Source organism: Haemaphysalis longicornis, unplaced genomic scaffold (genome assembly GCF_048455015.1).
Source record: "Haemaphysalis longicornis isolate Haplotype H1 unplaced genomic scaffold, Haemaphysalis longicornis Haplotype H1 scaffold_12, whole genome shotgun sequence".
NCBI classification, from domain to species: domain Eukaryota; kingdom Metazoa; phylum Arthropoda; class Arachnida; order Ixodida; family Ixodidae; genus Haemaphysalis; species Haemaphysalis longicornis.
The window spans coordinates 41,584,924-41,605,578 of NW_027526225.1; the positions used below are offsets into that span (position 1 = coordinate 41,584,924).

The 20,655-nt window shown below is 50.1% G+C and overlaps 1 protein-coding gene across 1 annotated transcript in view; it reads right to left on the reverse strand.

Annotated features, from left to right (window-relative positions):
• LOC144162580 (MAM and LDL-receptor class A domain-containing protein 1-like) overlaps window positions 1-20,655 on the reverse strand; it is a 145,595-nt gene that overhangs the window by 8,863 nt on the left and 116,077 nt on the right. Inside the window, exons 14-16 of the mRNA XM_077693173.1 lie at window positions 15,422-15,506; window positions 13,008-13,037; window positions 9,720-9,896 (exon numbers count right to left, since the gene is read on the reverse strand). Of these exons, the coding sequence (XP_077549299.1) occupies window positions 9,720-9,896; window positions 13,008-13,037; window positions 15,422-15,506 (292 nt within the window). The remainder of the gene's footprint in view (window positions 1-9,719; window positions 9,897-13,007; window positions 13,038-15,421; window positions 15,507-20,655) is intronic.

The following is a 20,655-nucleotide window of genomic DNA, read 5'->3' on the forward strand; positions in this document are numbered from 1 at the left end:
GTTTTGCAGTAAATATGAGTTTATTTGCGGTTTGACATAGCAATCGCCAATAATTTATTAATATACGCACACATAGCAGAGAAGGCAAGCACATCAAGCAATGCTGGGAACGCTTGTTGTGCGTGCCTAGCCCACCTCGGCATACCTCGGGCGGTTCTTCTTGGGCTCTTCTGCACTTCAGTTCTTCCGTATTCTATAGGCCTGTTTTCCGGCTTCACTGATTAAGCATTTGTAGAAAACGGCGCGTGAAATCGTGTTGCGAACGCACGTGCGTTTGCTCTGGTGCGCCCACGCTTATGTAGCGCTTATGCAAGAAACGCCATCTGGTTGCCAAGTGTGCCGATGATGACGCTGTCACGTTCACCTAACTGTGTTGCTATTGGCCGCAGGTCCAGCCGGTCCAAAGTAGCTCGGGTGATCTTATCGTGATCGTATTTGGTGGGAAAGGGGGCAGAAGGGGGCAGTAAGGTGTCCAGTGGCAAAGCAGGCTCACGGCCGTAAAAAAGAGAGAAAGGGGAAAATCACATGGTGGCGTGACGCGAAGAATTGTAGGCGAAAGTAATGTAGGGAAGGGCAATCTCCTAATCGCCATGGTCGGCTGAGAAGTAGGCAGATGGCATGTCCTTAAGGGTCCGGTTGAGGCGTTCTGTGAGTCCGTTTGTTTGCGGATGATATGCTGTGGCAAATTTGTGCTGATTAGAGTAGGAGCGCAGGTCATCAACAGCTTTGGATAAGAAGTATCCGTCGGCCACGATCGGTGAGCAATTGACGGGGAGCTCCGTGGAGCAGACTCACGTTGGCAAGGAGAAAATCGGCAACATCGGTCGCGCAACATGTCGGCAGGGCACGGGTGATTGCAACACGTGTTGTATGGTCTGTCGCGATGGCCACCAAATTGTTTCCGTACTTGGATAGAGGACAAGGGTAGTAAGTCCAGACCTACACAAAAAAATGGCTCAAAGGGAATTTGGATAGGTTGAAGCGGACCGACGGGGAGCGTGGTCGGTGTTTTCCGCCGTTGGCAGAGGTTGCAGTCGGTCACCTATCGTCGCACGGATTTGTATAGGTAGGTTCAAAAGAAGAGACGCCGCACACGGCCGTACGTACGGGTTATTCCGAGATGGCCAGCCATTCGAACATCGTTAAGCTGGTGCAGGATGGCCGCACAAAAGTGTTCAGGAATAACAAGGAGCAATTCGGGACCATGGGCGCGGAGGTTGCGACGATAGAGGGTGCCATCATGAATTGCATAGGCACGTACAGAAGGGTCAGGTGTTGCGCATTCGAGACCGTCGAAGATTAGGCGTAATGATGCGGGCCGGCGCTGTTCTTCAGCAATGTTCAGGAGGTCGGAGATGGCAAAAAGGGAGACATCAGAACTTGCTCCGCTCAGGTCTGGACGGTCCACAGGATTGCGTTTCAGGCTGTCGGCGTCCTGGTGTAGGGGGGAAGATTTGTAGAGCACAGAGAAAGTGTACTCTTGAAGGTGGAAAGCCCATAGACAAAGCCTGCTCGTGGGATCTTTCGAAGACGAAAGCCAGCACAGAGCGTGGGGGTCTGTAATAACCCTATAGTGCCTACCGTAAAGGTAAGGGCGGAATTAAGAGACAGCCCCGACAAGCGCAAGACACTCCTGTTCCGTGATGGAGAAACTGCATTCGGCTGGAGACAGGAGACTCCTGGCATAGGCGATGACGCGGTTCTGGCCGGCCTGTTGTTGTGCCAAAACTGCCCCTATACCATGGCGGCTTGCGTCGGTGCAGACTTCGGTTGGTGCCGACGGATCAAAGTGGCCTAAAACAGGTGGCGACGTAAGCTGAGTGATGAGCGTAGCGAATGCTTCATCTTGTTTGGTGCCCCTTGCGTAGGTGACATTCTTTTTATGAAGGTCTGTCGGAGCATGGGAAATGCCGGCGAAATTCGCAATGAAGCGATGAAAGTAGGAACAGAGGCCTACGAAGCTCCGGGCACCTTTTGATGACTGTGGATTTGGGAAGTCAGGCACAGTGCGAACTTTTTCGGGGTCGGGTTGAACAGCGTTGGGGTCGACAAGGTGTCCAAGAAGCTTAAATTGGCGGTGACTAAAGTGACGTTTCCTTTAGTTTTGCTGAAGGCCTGCACATCAAAACACTTCCAAGATTGCCGAAAGCTTCTTGAGGTGGGTGTCGAATGTAGGGGAAAAACAATTACATCATCGAGGTAGCATAGACATGTCGACCACTTGAATCCATGGAGTATCCAGTCCATCATCCTCTCAAAGCTCAAAGCCATCCTCTCTTCATCCATCATCCTGATTGATTGTAGGGTTTAACGCGCCGACGCAACGCAGGCGATGAGGCGCCCGTAGTGGAGGGCTCCGGATTAATTTCGACCACCTGGGTATCTTTAACGTGCGCCGAAATCTCGTACACACGGGCGTTTTTGCTTTTCGCCTCCATCAGAAAAGCGGCCGCCACGGCCGGGAATCGAACCCGCGACCTCGTGCTCAGCAGCGCAACGCCTTAGCCACTGAGCCACCGCGGCGGGTTCATCCATCATCCTCTCACATAGGCCAAATGGCATTACCTTACATTGGTAGAGGCCGTCGGGTGTAACAAACGCCGTTTTTTCGCCGTCGGATTCATGAACACAAATTTGCCAATATCGACACCTGAGGTCTGCCAATATCAACACCTGAGTCCAGTGGGGGATCAATGCGGGGCAGTGGATAAACGTCCTTCTTGGTGATCTGGTTTATGTGTCGGTAATCTACGCAAAACCGCCAGCTTCCATCGTTCTTTTTGACTAAGACGACAGGCGACGCCAAGGGGCTCGACGAAGTTTCGATGATGTCCTTGCGGAGAATGCTTTGGACTTTCTGCTGAATGAGCAGTCCTTCAGCATGGGGCGCACGGTATAGACGGTTGTGGACAGGGCTGGCATCACCGGTGTCGATAGGATGTTGAACAGCAGTAGTCTGACCCAATGGACTGTTTTCGAAGTCGAAAGTGTCTCCATAGTTGCTCAAAAGATGGCGTTGAGCGGCAGCTTGGTCTGCGGGAAGATCGGAGGTCATCATATTGGCAAAATCCTCGACATAAAGAATTGAAGTGGTTTGGGCATCAGAAATCGGGCGTGGGTCCACGCACAAAGCTAAAACTTGGTGGTCACCTATCGGCCGCTGTGTAGCCAGATTTATACCCTTTGGTAGAACTTGAGGGGAGGATCCAAAGTTGAGGATTGGTAGTTGAATGCTGCTGTGCACAACTGGCATAACGGCATGTGGAAGTTTCACTTCTCGCGACAGCAACACTGTCAGCACGAGCAAAAGCACGTAGTCGCCATCAGAAACCGGAGGGCTCGACAGCAAGTGAATGGAGGTTGCTGCTTGTGGCCGTAAGCGAACATCATGCATGGAGACAATACGGCATAAAGGTTCTTCGGCGTTGAGCCCATCTGAAGGCATCTGGACGGGTTCTTCAGAGGTCGAATTGGGAGCGGGCAAGTAAACGTGGAGGACACCCATGGAGCAACCGATAAGAGCGAATTCTCCGACAGGAATCATGGCCTAGGATAACGTCATGAGCGCATTGCTCCAATACGGCAAACACAACGACAGTGTCGTGGCCAGCAATGCGAATTCGGACAGCACACATTCCGGCGACGGCTAGCGTTCCTCCATCGGTGACCTGTACAACAATGGGCACCACTGGAGTAAGAACTTTGCGCACGCGGCGGCGGAGGTTTGAGAGAGAGAAAAGGTGTAGGAAAGGCAGGAATGCTAACGAGGCTACGGCCTAGATTGCTATCCTGCACCGCGAAAGGGGAACAATACAGAAAAAGAGGAAAATAGAAAAAGAAGGGGAAGAGGAACACACATAGGTAGAGTGGTGTGCCTAGCAGTAGGACACTATAGCCAAACAAGTTCAGTGAGTTCATAGAGGCTATTCTTTTGCGCTACAGACTTTTGTGCAATTCCGTCGTTTTTAGAAAACACAGCAGCGCTTTTGTCGAGCTCATAACTGAAATATGGGCTCCGGTGTCAATCAGAGCACTTACTGGAACACCATCGACAGTAACTTCTAGTTAATTTCGTCTGGTGGGCAAAGTTAGCAGAGGATTTGGTGGCCGGGTCATAGATGCAGCGTCACCTCCGGAAGCTCCATCCACTTAGTGTTCCGGGGAGGAGCGGTCATACGGGGTCGGGGACAGGAAGCGGCGGGGCTGCGGCGAACGGGACTGGCGGCGCTGCGGTGACGGCAAGCGATTGTATCGGCGTGGTGGGGCGTCATCATCTCTGGAGGGTGGCTCAGGACGGGGAGAGAAGCGAGCAGGACCTTCTTCCGGGTTGTTATAAAGAGTAAATTGGGGTCGGGTGGCAAAAATCAATGACTGTGGGAGTATCGCGCCACGTGGCCAACACGGTGACAGTGGAATCATATGGGTCGGTCGCCAGGCGTTCTCCAACAGGCAGGGTTTCTGATCAGAAAGTTGAAAGTACGAGTATAGGTACTCGCCCATCGCTAGTAGGTGGAAGGAGGCTAGATGGGAAGTTAGGGCGGCTAACGGCGCAGACAAATTGAACGCCCAGCTTGGAAAGTTCTTCACGCACGACAGCTTGAAATATTGGTACGGGAGGTCTGCTGTCTTCGATAACGTATTGGAGAAGAACGGCTGGGTCCAGGGCGTCGAGCTCCCTACGTACTATTCTCGTCAAACTTTCAGGTGTAGCCGTGGTCACGCCAGATGCCATCGGAGGTGAACGTGCCCGTGGCGGAAAGTCTTCGCAAGATGATGTGGCGGCAGTGTATGGGAGACGGGTGAACTGCGATGTAATTCGGCGGCTCTTCACCTGATTGAACCGGCGGCACTCGGTGGTGATAGCCTCGATGGTAGCACAGTCTTTGCAGATAAGGAGGTGAAAAGCAGCATCTGCTACCTTTTGAGTACGTGTCCCACGTTGTCGGGCTGAGTCATTTGGGCTTCAGGTTTTTTTCAAAGGGACAGGATGTCTTGAATGTAAGCCACGTATGATTCGGTGGAGGTCTGTGCGCGTGTGTCTAGCGTTTTCTTGGCTGCAAGTTGGCGACCGGCTGGGCTGCCGAACAGCCTTTCCTTGCAGATGTCCCAGCTGGTTACCTCCGCCTCATAACTTCGGAACCAGGCACTGGCCGGTCGGTCCAGATTGTAATCGACGCTGGCCAGCATGATGGTTGCGTCCCACCGATTATAGGCGCTGACCCTGCTCGAACGAGTAGATTCAGTCCTCAGCGTCCACGTCGTCGGCTCCAGTGAACGTACCTGGGTCACGGCGTTGTTGAGAAGCGACGATAAGTGTGGTGGTTGAGCCGGAGGCCCCAATGTTGGCCATGATCGTTGGTGGTTGAGCAAGGTGACGTCCGCTGCGAAGCTCCGTTGTGCGCAAAGCTTCACCCCGCACCTCCCACCAAAATGTTACGGGTTAGGGACTATATTTCGAGGATTCGTACAGCAGGATACAGGCACCGGGCAAGACGAACAAGGCTGATTGCGAGAGAGCCGTGATTACCATGACCGGGTGGAACGATGATAATAGCAGTTAGTCGCGTATATTGTTAACCTTATATGATGTGTCCTGTTTGCCAAACACATGACCACGCCTGGTAACAATACTTACACCCGCCATGACAACTGTGGCCCCCTGCAGGCCAACTCATCGATAAGCAGTCACTTAAGGTAGGTCTGCCTCTATAGAAAGGGAGCAGGTCCCCCCTCGGGCACTCGGACACACGCACGCGCTGTGGTGGATATTTTCTACCAGCCCCTGTAATAAAAGCGCCGTGAGCGACGTTTCCATGACAAATGATACCCAAATAAATACCTCGAAAACAGTGCCCGCTCGACATTTATGCATGTAATCGTAGAGTTCTTTCTGCTTACTACGGCAATTAACCTTTACCTCGATGTAAAGCTATCACCAGTTGTAAGCGAAGTGACACCATAGCAGAATAGGGCCCCCAATTAGCATATGAGCCTGCAGGTAAAAAAATCACGACACTGTATTGCACAGTGCTCACGGATCGAAACGCGACACTGCGCGCGCGTGGCTGTTGGCACACGCTGCGCCGCCCGTAGACGCCCGTGGAAGTGAGGTGTGGCATTATGGTATACTGCGAGGGTGAGAGCGGTTTGACTGTAGGCTTGCTGCTTCCGGTTGCCAATCAGCGGGAGTGTGGTTCCCCGCAGAGACAGCGGGGCGCTGTAAGCCCGGAGCGCTGGATCGCGTTTGTGCGCCGACGGTAGTCGCCCGGCGGTGCGCGCAGCCAATTTCGCGACATCGTCTGCTCGCGCGCTCTTGTTACGCGGGCCCTTCCGATGTTGCACAGATAATGCGCATGTAAGGCACGGTCACGCTCATCTGAACAAAACTAACATCTTCTACACGAAGCAACAGAAAACGTGATTCCGGAATGTAAACCAACAAAATAGAAAGACGCATTAGCAGGCACGCCCGTCTGTAGTACTTCGCCAGCACTCCTCTCGCAGCCACGACGGCAGCCACATTGCTGCATGCGTCACTAACCTCGTGGAGGATAGGTGTGTAATGGTGCTTTACTGGCCGCCGCAAGGTGCGGACATGAACATCATTGAAAACGTCTGGGGGGAAATAAAGAAAGCCCTTTCTCGCCGTCCACCGCAACGGTGATCCGCGGACGGCCTGTGGGCGGCGGTTTACGCGGGATGGCAGAGGCTGGCGGCTTGCTCTACCTTTAACACCAGCCTGTACGACAGTCTGCCACGCAGAATGGCTGCCGCCGTGGCCGCGAGAGGACAGCCGACGAAGTACTAATGCCCCGCACTACACGAGAACGTGACTGCAAATGCGTCTTTCCTTTTTGTTAGTTTACATCCTGGAATAAAGTTTGCTGTTCCTTTGTGCAGAAGACGTTAGTTTTATTCGGATGAGCGTGACCGAGCCCTACATGCGCATTATCTGAGCCGCATCGGAAGGGCCGGCGTAACACGAGCGCGCGAGCAGACGATGTCGCGAAATTGGCTGCGCGCACCGCCGGACGACCACCGTCGGCGCACAAACGCGACCCAGCGCTCCGGGCTTACAGCGCCCCGCTGTCTCCCGCTCCGCCGCTCATTGACAACCACACTCCCGCTCATTGACAACCGGAAGCAGTCAGCCTACGGTCAAACCGCTCTCACTCTCGCGGTATACCACAATGCAACACCTCGCTTCCTGGGGCGTTGACGGGCGGCGCTGCATGTGCCGGCGGCCACGCGCTCTCAGTGTCGCGTTTCAATCCGTGAGCACTGTACGTGTGTAACTAAATACGTTTTGGGAGTGCTTTCGCAAGAAACGGCAGGTATCTTACCCACTTTGAAATTAGCCTACCCATTAGCCTACACTCACACCACGAACACTTAAGTCAACCGCTGCTTGTGTTTTTTCTTTTGAGTGTGAAAAGTGCGATATGACATGCATAAACACTTACCTCCTCATGAGCTTGTCGCTACCACCAGCGTGGATGGTCACAACACCGAGCTAGCTAAGTATCCGACCTTTGCGACGTGGAAGCTGAATGTTCGAAACTGAGGCGCGGATTGACGTGACGCTCGGGAGCCCTCTAGGAACTTCAGCTCGATTAAAGCTGTCATTTCAATCCACGACATGGACAGGCCGTCATTCCGTCCAGTCAAAACGGTGCCGGAGAAGGAACCCGCTGGAGAAGCACGGACGGACGAGCAATAAATTCGCAAACACTGTTGTAAGCATGGATGGCCAAAGCCCTTCGCTTTTTAAATGCAGAGCATTTCTTTAACTCACGATGTCACCCGGCGTTGGCGGGCCTCGGCGTCCGCAACAGCCGTTGCAGGTGCGCCCTCTCCCCCACTCTTCCTCTACCGCATCACGCTACCCTCCTCGCTCTCAAAACAGGTCCGCACCCCTCCCCCTACAGTATATAAAAAAATAATACCTACCTGCGCCTGGTTTCGATCCCACGACCCTGGGGGCGGAACGCAAGGTACATGGTGCTCTACCCACTGCGCCACAAAGCCGACACAGAATGAAAGGCTACGAACGCGCCTTATATCCTTGACTCATTCAAACTACGTCAAGAAGCTGCTGATACAACGCATTCACTACCACCAACCCCCCAAACACTAAACGTTAACGCAATACACCCACCCCCTATGCAACGCATTTACTCGAGTCCCCCTCGCGGGGAGATGGTCCCTTTCTTTTTACACTAAGTTGGAGACGTTTCGAGGCGACAGAGACCGCGCTCCCAGCATATGTGCGTTCGTTTAGGCCGATTTGGCAACGGTTGTGGTCGGAGTTTAGTCGGATGCCCTCTGTGCCCTCCTGGCCTATCTCTCGGCGGAAGGGTTGCAAGCTGGGCTAGTTGGAAAGACTTATTCCTGGATTCGTCTGCGCAAAATTAAACAAAGATAAATTAGGTGGAACACAAGTTGTATCAACGTGCTTTTGAGAGAGCATGAATTGTCATAAAAAGGCCCCCATCATCCCATCTTTCTTCACATTGTACTAAGCGCCGCGGATGTAAGCCTAATTCTTCTGCCACTTCCATTTTATTTAGGCACCGTGAACCAACGCCCCGCTAAATATATGGAACCGTTCCACTTAGCAGAAAGTGGAGACAAGTGTGTCATCCAAGCAAGCGTGTGTCTTCATCCTAGAGTGGTTGCATATCTGCGAGGGCCTTGACTGTCGCCGGTGTCTCTCTAGTTGTCTTATCACCGTGGCTTTTGTAAACTTGTAAAGTAGGCTACCGAGCCACTTCTAATCAATCCTTGCGTTTCTTGTGCACGAGAATTCTTTATTTCTAACAGAGCGCAAGGCACATATACCAACGTGCTTCCGGCCTCCTCAGCATCTCTGCATTATTCCCCTTATTTGGCATTGGGGATGCGCATTGGCCACCCTACCTGATGCTGCCAGCGTTTATAGCTTTGAAACGCGGAGCGCTCTGCGTTGAGAAATAATCCCCGTGCTACAGTTCTAGTTCACTGAAACTGTTTTTTCCGCAGCGAGGATAAAACTGAACAGCTTGCAAAAGAACGGGATGATGACGGTAATTATGGTGACATACGTGAAATATGTGGTACTAAAACAGGGACTTAGCGATAACAATCGCGATTTACAATTTGAAGGGAGTGTGGATTTCGTTGGGAAGAATACACCTTTTCACATCTCTTCATTCGTCTTAGACAACAAACTATTCTCGCAAGGTGCTGGGGGGAACATCTGACGCCTTGTCCCGAACTTTTTGAAGGACACAAACCTCGGTGACTTTCGGTGATCGCCTGCTAGTAGTTCTAAATTGTGCCACTCGGGCGGAGCAATTTCCTGCACGCATCGCTAAGCTATGGTCCGCCGGCTTGCAAACAACTCACCCACTCTCTTGAGCGTGGTACATAATTTCTAGTACCGTATTTACCCAATTCCAACGCACACCTCTTTTGGGAAAACATAGGCCTGAAAACGGCATGAGCGTTGTCTTCGGGTACAAGCACAAAGTCTTCCTTTTTCTTTCAGTCATGTAAATCGGTTGTGCGCTGGAATCCGGGGCGCGTTGGAATTGGGTAAATACGGCCCTCAAAGGCTTATTACGCTTTACAATTGCTCGCAGAGAAGCTGCTTTCCTTTTATGTAGTCGCGCTTTTGTTTGTCTTCAAAACGCCAGGACGGCCTCTGCAACGAAGCAACAAGAATAGCGGCCACTCACTCGGCGCCCGGTACGTGTGGTCCTGGAGGTTTGCCGGCCGGCTCACCACCGACGCCAGGCGCCAGGTGAGCGAGTCTCGGGGAGCTGAGCCCACTCGACCCACCAGGTTGGTTGTGGGACCGTCGCCACCCGTGTGGTTCGTCCAGCCGCACATGTCGCGCTCGAAGGAGCACTCGCCTGCAGAAAAAACAAGGCCCTTCCTGTGGTCCCAAAGACCGCGGGTACCAGACAGTTGTCCAAACTTCAGCATGGCCTGAATAATAATTCAAGTAAAATCGAGACCTCTGCAAATAAAGTGGTCAGGTTTGCTTGCGTGCTGATCCTAGTCTACCTGCTCTTTTTACCACTTCGGCGTTCTGAATATAAGCCCTTCCAAGCCAACCTTGGTCACCCCGTTGGCGGCATGGTAACCCAGCAAAACAGAATTCGTCCTTATGAATTCTAACGGCAACGTCAGCTCCTGCGACTGCTAATTTTTTTCAGGCACTTTTGTATGGCATGGTGGACTTTCTAACTGCCAATATTGTTAAATGTATTGTAGGAGACGTTTATATGGGCAATCATATCTAATCTACTAAATCTGGCGGAAATGTTCATAGTTACTGGTCTACACTTGTTGAGCAAAAGCAAACATGCATATTCAAGGCAAGACACCAATGCATAAGTGATAACTGCTTTGTTCTTTCAATTAAGAATACATTGCTACTTAGTTGTTGACGGAGCAAATGAAAAATTACGCCTTGAAAATATCTTCTAACCTCAAAATACAGAAAGTGCTTGCGGCGCCCCCTTGTGGCAGTGTTCAAAGTCCAAAGTAAAAAAAGCTTCCAATAGATGGCGCTAGCAGCGGAACACGACAAAACTGAAGTGGCGCGAATGGGACTCCATCTGCTGGCTTTGAGAAGTTTTATGAAGTTTTTAGCCTCGCGATTAAGGAACGCCTCGTACATCGCTGTTAACATCAGTGTTCTCGACGTTGTCAGTGAACCTGGGCTAATTCTCGCTTAAATGTATACTACTCGGACTCTACAAGCTCATTTATAGAAGGAAGTTCATTTATTTCTTAGAACCACAAACGAAAGAAGCGAACGCGAAAAAAACACTGGTGCAACTTGCACTAGCAGTGCAAGGCTGGACGAACAGCAAAGCTCACCTCACATGGATTTCCGATCTTGCCCCTGAAAGTTCTCCATCACTGGCTGGCGCGAACCTTTCTGTCCGAAGCCTTTCCCATCTCTCCCAAAGTGGACCGCGTTAGGACGTGCTAGAACCAGCGGCAACCGGCTTCGCGAACTCGGCGTCTGTGCTTCACATTTCAGGCGCGAACGCACGCTAACTGGCAAGTAGAAGAGCACGCTAAAGATCACGCCGAGAACTATGGGCGAAGTGTTCTCGAAGGTCTAGCTGGCCGACCCCGGGCGCTCCTCTCGAAGCGCATACTGACGGGCGCGCGGTATTTTTTCTTGGTGTTCTTTTCTGGTAACGCTATATGACGGAAATAAACGCCGAAACAGCTCTGCGTTAAAACAAAACGCCACTTCCAACTTAAAGGGGAACTGACACGAAATGCTCGGTGGTAATTGTTTTACGCGGCTCGCTTTCTTTACTCGACAGAATACCCTGGCTGAAATGTGGGCGGCCCGCAACGCGTGGAGCATGCTTTATTTTACACCACTCATTGCGCCGGCGGAACAGCACGCGGGGTGTCGCGCAGCAAATGGACATCAACACGACATCAATCCGCAGTTAGGGAACGGAGGTGACGTAGTCGAATGCCTCCTATTTTTGGCAGGAACTCGTGAAGTCACTTCATATGCGCGGCACGGCAAGCGGGGACTACGGGGTGCGCGTTCACGAACTGATGCACGTAGCCAGAGCTGCAGGCATAAGCGCTTCCCATGCAGAAAGACACTTTTGTCCAAAACAAAGTTCCTCATATAGGAAAGAAGCCAATATTACAGCTTGGAATTTGTGTATTGGCTCAATGACGGAAAAAGGCGTCACAAGTGGCGTCTAGGGGTGTAAAAAAGTCAAGGGTTGGGGGGAGGGGGGGGGGCAACTGCAGCGCCCGTCAGGCCGGTTCATCGGGTGGATAATTCCCAGGGGTGAAGCCCTCGGGTCGCAGCATCCACGAATTCGTTACCCGGCAGTACGACGTGGCCCAGATGAGTGTTAGGGTGAGATATTAGGCAGCCGTTGTAGGAGCGAAATGGGGCGAAGCCTGCCTGGTTCAGACGGCAAGCCTGCTGTCAGTTGGAGAATGTGTTTTCGGATGGAGGGCTTGAGTAGTGTGATTCCTAGGGCTTCGGCAGTGTTTGCATTGCATGAGCGGCACGTAGCCGCAGTTGCAATCTGCCCTGCGGACTTGAGAGCGACAAGTGTGGTGTGTGACTATGCGAGGTCATGGGCGACGTCCATAAGCGAACCTGTGGGTCAGTCTCATATTTCTTGTTGAGGTAGCGGATTCGTTCCTTCCCCCTTCCTCGGGTGTAGGTGGGGTGCATACGGTGTGGAATGGGGGCTACGCGGTCTTGGCCTGATGGTGGTGGCCGCGAAGGGTTGGGGCTTGTCCACAACGTTTGTTGGTGGCCATACCAGTGCTTGTAGCCCTCCTTGACCGGCCCGTGTGAGCGCTAGCTTTCGTAGTTGAGAGCTGCGTTGTGCCTCGATATGCTCGGCAGGGGTATTGTGTAGGCCCAGCTTTAGCATTTTATCACGTGATGCATAGGTGGCAGAATGGGTGCAGTTTTGTAGGCCTTGCGGAATAAAGGTTCGGTACTGGCGACTTCTTGTAACGAAGGTTAGGGCGCGGTGAAGCATATGTTATTCTGCTAAGTAAGAGAGCAGTACTTGTCGGCATTTTGCCAGTTTCCTGAGGAATGATTCCGAATGCGTATCATCTTGCGTATGGCGCTAGTCAGCTGTGAGATAGATCTTCGGAGTTCCGGTAGGAGTGCTGCTCCGGTGCCGTAAAGGTGGAGGGGACTCCAGGGATCCAGGACAACAGACACAGCACCTGAGCCCACTACTGTGCGCTGGTGTAACTCACACAAAAGTAGCTTAGTCTTGTCGTGCAGTGCTGCACTTGAGGAAAATCACAGGACGCAATACACACCAAAGCCGACTTAGCTACTAAGGCCAATGAGTCTCAATAAAAGCCTATATAAACGCCATCGGTAATAAATAAAGGACTTGTATTTTCCGAAGTAGCATCAGGCACGTACGCACACACGCATGCACACAGAGAAGTTTGATTGTGAGAGAATACTGGGTCCTGTTAATGCTTACCTGGAATAGCCTTGGCCTTTTCCGGGAACGCTGCGAAGAGTAGGGAAAAGATGCAAGGTCAAACTGACACATACGTTGCACACTCCCGTATCCGTCATTTAGAGATTGGGAAACTTTCCGGTTGCATGACCTTCTGAAAACAGCTAAATCAACAGCGTGGCCGCCGATTTCCCAATGGGAACGCGCTTACTCTGTTCACCTGGGTACTAGATTAGGTGGCTACTACCTGCCTGACTAATCTACCTGGCGTACTAGATTAGGTGGCGGTGTGCTTATCGCAGTGGACGATAGGATGAATTCCTTTCACGTTCCGTTTTCCTCACATGACATTTGTGCCGCGTTAGGTAATGGATTTCATATTGACACCATTTTCTTAGACTTTTCTAAAGCATCTGATCTTGTTCCTCACCAATTACTTTTTAAGTAATTGGTGAGAATAAATTAAGTGCCCTCAACATTGACCGTAATATTATCTTTTTTATTTAAAACTTTTTGTCCAACCGAACACAATATGTCTCTGCTAACAACTCTGATTCTGCTCTTTGTCCTGTCACCTCTGGGGTTCCGCAAGGCTCTGTTCTCAGACCTTTGCTTTTTCTTATCTATATTAATGACTTAACTAACTTCGTAACATCCTCAATAAGGTTATTTGCCGATTATTGTGTCATTTACCGTGTAATATCATCAAATTCAGACACTCTAACATTACAGTCTGACATAGATAAGATTTCTACTTGGTGTGATACTTGGAAGATGCGTCTTAACAGCCAAAAGTGTAAAATAATGAGAATTTCCTGCAGTACTGCTCCGCCGCACTTACACAATTGTCGCATTATGGATTCTGCAATCGAAGAGGTCACCTCTTATAAATACTTTGGCGTCTACATAACATGTAACCTTTCCTGGCAAACTCACAATAACCATATCACTAACAACGCCAACCGCATGCTTGGTTACCTCCATCGCAATTTCTCAATGGCCCCAGTTAACATAAAGCTACTTCTCTACAAAATACTAATACGACATAAGCTTGAATATGCCTCTTCTGTCTGGGACCCTGGAGTAGAATATCTAACAAATGCAATAGAAGCTCTTCAAAATAGTAGTGTACGTTTTATTCTTGCTAACTACTCTCGGACAGCTAGTGTAACATCTATGAAGACTACCTTAAACCTTCCTCTCCTCTCGCATCGTAGGAAACTAGCACGATTAGTTCTACTCCAAAAAATTTACTATTACAATCCGAAATTAAGAAGTCAGCTTTTCTCTGCACCTTCCTATATATCGTCTCGAACTGATCACCTACATAAATTGTTCGTTCCACAGTGCCGCTCTAATTTATTTTTCTACTCATTTATTCCAAAAACCATCACTGCGTGGAACCACCTCCCCGGCTCAATTACTCGCATAACCGATTTGTCTGCATTTAAAAATGCTATAGAAAAACACTTTAGCTAATTCGCATTTTTGTTTTGTTTTTCTCTCTCGATATTTCCTGTTTTTGATATCCTTTCCTGTGTTTGCATTATGTAATAATTCCACTCCCTCCTGTAACGCCTTCGGGTCTTGAAGGTACAATAAATGAAATGAAATGAAATGAAACCTGCAAGCGATAAACTTCCTTACGACTGTTAATTGGCTTTAGTTTTCATGCAGGTTTTAACTGCGGTATATTAAAGAAAAAGTTTATGAAATAGTATTTCAAAAATTCGTAAGGTGGTAAAACGCTTTCCAGATGGAGCTTCACCTTTGATGTATACCGGAATTAAACCGGAATTATATCGGAAATATACCGGGAAAAAGTTTATAATTCTTCCTGTTTTTGAATATTCTGGGCGCAGTTCGAAAAAGTGTATTAGCGTTGGTTTTTACTTCTGGAGAAACCGAGGTGGCAGGAAAATCTCACCAGAAATGATGTCATAACAAGCAAGTAACAATAATAGTGCAGATCTTCATGTTTATTCCGAACAGTTTGAGTAGGATGAAAAAACGCGGAACGTCCGCGCAGCATCCTATAAGCTGAATTCACATACCATCCCTATCATGAAAATAAGACGTCTATGAAACCAAGCATGAAGGTCAACGAATTTCAGAAGGTAAGGTACACAAATGTAAGGAAATTGCACAAGGTACTTTGTTGCTTTCTGCGTTCACGACCAGTAACCGTCTAAGAGCCGCTTTGGGTTGTCCACGACGATTGAAACGAATTGTTTCTACGCCCTTTCATGCTCGGTGTAAGTTTTTTATTATTGTTATGTTTTTCGCCGACCAAACGGGCTTCCATCATACTCTTGTTTTCATGACAGAACAGGCGTTTATGGTCGTGTATAACGTTTTCATTTAATTGTTACGGGGGTGGGAAGATGAGGTATGAAGCTTTTGTTATGCAGACTGAAAACAAAAATCCACTCAACGATTGCAGTCGCCGTCGAAGAAGCTCACGTCGTCCACTGCCACGTAGCCGACCCTGCCGTGGCCCCAGATGCCTTCGAGCACGACCTTGGCACAACAGAAAAGAGTTGTCACAACAAAATACGTCAACGCCCGCAAACGGATAATTAGCACAAGCTAATTGACCCCTAGAAGTAGCACTCCTGATGTTGTTAGTATTGTTGAGTTGTCATTTAGTATTTCCTCAAACGGTTTCCTAGATGCGTGAAAGAGCTGAATGGTAAAACTGACGGATTGTCATGGTCCGGGTTTTTATCTTTACATCCTTTGTATATACCTCGGCAGGTTAAGTTCATTTTGATGAGTGCTTGTTTGCAAGATAGTAACGCCAAAGGGTCGCCTATTACGAAGTGCAATGTAGCATAGTCGGGAAGTTTATATAACACGCCCGTTGTAAGTAACTCGGGGGACGAATTGCAAAGCATGCTTTCCGCACTGGATGAACAGAGTAGAACCGTGGGCCTGAAAATTAATATGTAGAAAACTAAAGTAATGCTCAATAACCTCGGGAAAGCACAGCGATTTGAGATAGGTGGCGAGGCAGTGGAAGTGGTAAGCGAATATATCTACTTAGGCCAAGTTGTGACCCCAGATCCCAGCCATGAGGCAGAGATAATTAGAAGGATCAGAATGGGGTGGGGTGCATATGACACACATTCTCAGATAATGAATAGCAGCCCACCATTGTCCCTGCAGAAGAAAGTGTATGACAGCTGCATGTTGCCGGTACTAACCTATGGGGCAGAAATTTGGAGGCTCAATAATTAAGATGGTTCAACTAAAATTGACGACGACTCTGTCAGCAATGGAATGGAAGGTGAATATGTGTAACATTAAGGGACAAGAACAGAGCGGAGTGGATCAGAGAATAAACGCGTGCTAAGGACATATTGGTAGATATTAGGAAGAAATGGACGTGGACTGGGCATGTAATGGGAAGGCAAGATAACCGTTGGTCATTAAGAGTGGATCCCTAGAGAAGGCAAGCGTGGCAGGGTGTGGCAGAAAGTTAGATGGGCAGATCAGGTCAAGAAGTTTGCAAAGATAAAGTGGTCACAGTTAGCACAAGACCGGGATAATTGGAGATTAATGAGAAGCCTGTGTGTAGGTAGGCTAGAGATGATGGTGATGATGACGATGATGATAATGCAGCGCCGATGGCACTTTCGACGCCCTCTTGAGTTTCGCCTTCTGTCGCACGGCGTCCTACCCGCGTACCCGGATTTCTGCTTGCACGTTCTGTGCGCTGGCCTTTCTCGGCTCGGGTAGCCCCCTACGGACGTCTGCAGGATGTGCAGGAAAAGGCTAGTTGTGGAAAGACAGTTTCGAAATATGGGCCAAAAAACTTCCTTCCCCGCGCCCCCCAAGGAAGAAAAAACAGTATTTTAACCGAGCTTACGACTCGCCTACTCCATTCGCTCAACGATGGGGTGTTTTAACAAAAGGGCTAAAATGGGACCATACCATGCCTGGGCGTGTCTCAGCTAAGATCTCCGTCCCTCTCGTTCGTGGTCCAGTAATTTAAATTAAAATTAAAACTAAACGACGGAAACATTTTCTAGAATTGGCGCGTATCTAAGCCATATTTGTGCCTACACTGCCGCATGCAGCCTTCTGCACTACTTTCCGTACACCAGGTTTCATTAAAATTTTTTGAGCCGTCAGAGGCCCCCCAAAAAAAACATCAAGTGGAAGAAAAAACGTTCTGTGAAAAGTGGTAAACATACATCACTTTGCACCAACTGCCTACATGCATTTCTCCTTTTTCAATTAAGCAGATTAGCGGGTATCGCATTTAAAAAATTTTAAGCCGTTCCACTCAATGTGAAAGGTGTCGGAAGCGCACAGCACTGATTCGCTATAACGGGCAGTATCCCAGTTATCCGCTCCCTACTACCACCCCATACAATTCAAATTTCCCGCCTTCGCAATGCTCGCGCGCCCCCTGCCTAAAACTGCGCCAGCGGGAGTTCTGTTCTTTTCGTGCTCGTTTTTCCTTCCGCATGTGCCGGCGTTGCACTGCCACTTTTTTTCGCTTACTATCCTAAAAACCTACCCAACGAGCGTTCCTAACTATATGAACGTGTGTGCTGTCGGTTAGTTGCCTGTATTTTGCCTCAAATGTACCTGCAGTTTTCTTTGCCCTAAACAACAGGGAAATGTAAGACTAGAGCAAGCGGTTCACAAGTTTCGAATAGTTATGACTATGTAAACCTCTTGGCTTTCGAAACCTCTGGGTTACCCCGACATGACAGCCGTTACGTCCGAACGCCGTGTGGCTATACTTCGGTCGAGCGAGCAAGCTACGACAACAAAGCCAGCCCCTAAAGTACTCTGTACTTAATATGCCCACTGTTGTGCTGGAGAACCCAGCCCTCATTCGCTGCACGGGGCTACGCGCCGGCAGCGAACAGCTTCGCGCCTCGAGCAAACCGCCCGCGGTAGACATGCCCAAACTTGAAGGCGCCGCAGAGTCGCCTGTCCTTTTCCCTTCTCCGAGGCTGGTCCGAATCATGCCTCGGACGACCGGCACGCGGCGCACGCGCAGCGACATGCCTTCCCTTTCCCCGACGGGACGGCCCGGCTGACTCAATCGCTTCACCTCCATTCGTCGGATTCAAACTTTGGCCGGCAAGAGTCCTGATTGAAGTGATTACAACTTCTCGCGGCTGCAACGGACTCCCGGGGGTATAAAATCCGCCAGGAAGCATGGCGAGGGCGGCGCTTTTCGGAGGCACCGAGTGGAGACATGCTGTCGCCTTTGTGCGAGCCACGTTATTCTTTTGTTACCCTTGTACAGGCGGAAACTTCCCATTCCGGGCATCGCGAGCGCGTGACAAAAGCCACCGATGCGCGCTCTGGAGGCCTGGCGCCTCTTGTTGAGACCAGGGCGTCGCGCATGCGCGTCCTTTTTGCTCGCAGGCACTCTGATTTTCTCGCTTCCTGCGGCTGTGTTGCGATATTCACTGAAGCACCGCAGAGCGACGCCTTTGCAGCGTTCCTTCCATCCCGATGGTGAATTCGCGGCCTGATGTGGCGATTGCGGCGGCTTTGGCGCAAGTGCGCCTCGCATCCTGATAAATACTTTGCGCCGAATGTTTTGCATTGTATTTACCTGCTTTATCATTGGTGCACGATGACGCTAGCGGTGAGGGAACGGTGTTCCCGAATGAAGCGTGTATCATAGAGATCTTGGTGTACCCGGGCATAAAACACTTTCCTCTTAAAAGTACTAAAAACACTCGCGTCAGGTTTCAAAATACCCGCAGTAAGGCGCACTTTGCGCCGCGCGGAGGAACCGCCGGCTGCGGTGATGCAGCGGCAACTTCCGTGGTATTCCGGAACTTGTACCCGAGTATGCGCCTTGAGCTTCGCGATTGCTGCGCCACCTGCCGCCGCTTCTCCGTGGCTATTACGGTAGGAGCCGCTTGGCTAATGGGTTCTCTCGCAGTGTTTTGGTTCTCTTTTGCTTTTTTAGATGCAGAGCATCTCTTAGTCGACCCTCCGTCGTCCGTCGGCGTCCGGCGTCCGCACCTCTCCACGTCGTCCCCCTCTCCACGCCAGCTGTGATAACGCCGCTCTCCTCCTCGCCGATCGGCTCGTCTCGTGCCGGCTCAGGAAGACACCGGCAATACTGTCGCTCCAGGAGCCCTAACCAGCTGTCATAACGCCGCTGTCCTCCGCACAGCTCGGCTCGTCTCGTGCCGGCTCAGGAAGACACCGGCAACACTGTCGCTCAAGGAGCCCTTAAAGGGGAAGCGTGCTCGTCTCGTGCCGGCCCAGGAAGGCACAGGCGACACTGTCTTTCCAGAAGCCATCTCATGGTCGGGGCTATGTCCCTCCCTTGTTGTTGCGCCGTCCACACCCCAAATGCGCATGCCCGTCTCTCCTCCATTCTCTTCTCCTCCAGCTGTATAAAAGCACGTGTGCGCGCTACGCGGCCTTCAATCTGCTCCGAGACACCTGCTCCGGTTCTGCTCCTTTGTGGAACCTACACGGAACCTCCATGCTTTGCATCACCACATAGTTCCCTTCCGGGAGATGGTGTATTTTTTTTTGCCTTTCCCTGCCCTCAAAAACTTTTTATGGTGACATCTGTAAGCAAATAGTACGTTTAAGGCAGTTCAAACAGCAGCTGTGACTAGAGTGCTCGAACACCAAGAAGAGAGGTATCCGGGGATGCGGTCCTGTTCACTTCTTGGCCGCTCTTACGGGCGCCGGCGACGGCAGCAGCATATCACCACTGTCACCTCAGAATACGCCAGGGGCAAGTTAATCCTATTGTCGCCTCGCACTCGTTTAGACCTGATACTGGCCCACTGAGAGGTTGGTTTCGTTTTTCAGCGCGGACAACGTATGCGGATTTGTTTCGAAGATATACGCCGTAGAAAAATATGATTTGGGGATGTTATAACGTTATTCCTGACAATAACTTGTGCCTATTATGGGAATTATAAGCCACACGAAAATGTCAAGTCTATTGCAAGGCTGCGCGTCGTTAAATTAATACCAATCCACTCACATTTTATAGCAAGATACAAGGAAAGCTAATGACATAACGGAAGTGCGGAAGAAACAGAATAGTCCGCATGGGAATAAAAAAAACAGTGCAGTTTCGAAAACGGTAAGTCGTTCGTCTGGTAGGGCTCACCGTATACCTACTTGATGCGAAATGAAATTCGATTTAGCAAGACATGGGGGGAGTGGAGGAGCAGGGCAGGGGTGCTTATCTAGCGTTGTGTACAAATGCGGAGCGAACTCAAGCAATAAATGCTTTAGTAATCACATGTGCACACAATCTGCGCGTTCGCTTTCCATCTGTTTTTTTACTATAACGACCACCTGATCACTGAATAGACGCATTTTTCGAAGTATACAGACTAGGCGCATTTAACAAGCGATAAAAGGTGTCGTGGGAAAAGTGTGGTGTCTGAGCCCTCCGATTTCAGTTTGTTCTAAATTCTGCAAGCTCCCTGTGTCATATGATGATGTTTCGAAGAAGCGTTTAGTCGTGGACGCGGATCACTCTATAAGCCCGCCTCCGCGCTGCTCACGGAGGAAATATATTAATGTTTGCGAGCGCTGATCAAGCGATTAAACGACCCGCAATAAATATTTTGTCCTGTGCAGATTCCAGAGTATAATTTTGCATTATCCGTCGTACTTCTTTCGCAGAATGTTCGTGAAATTTACGCAA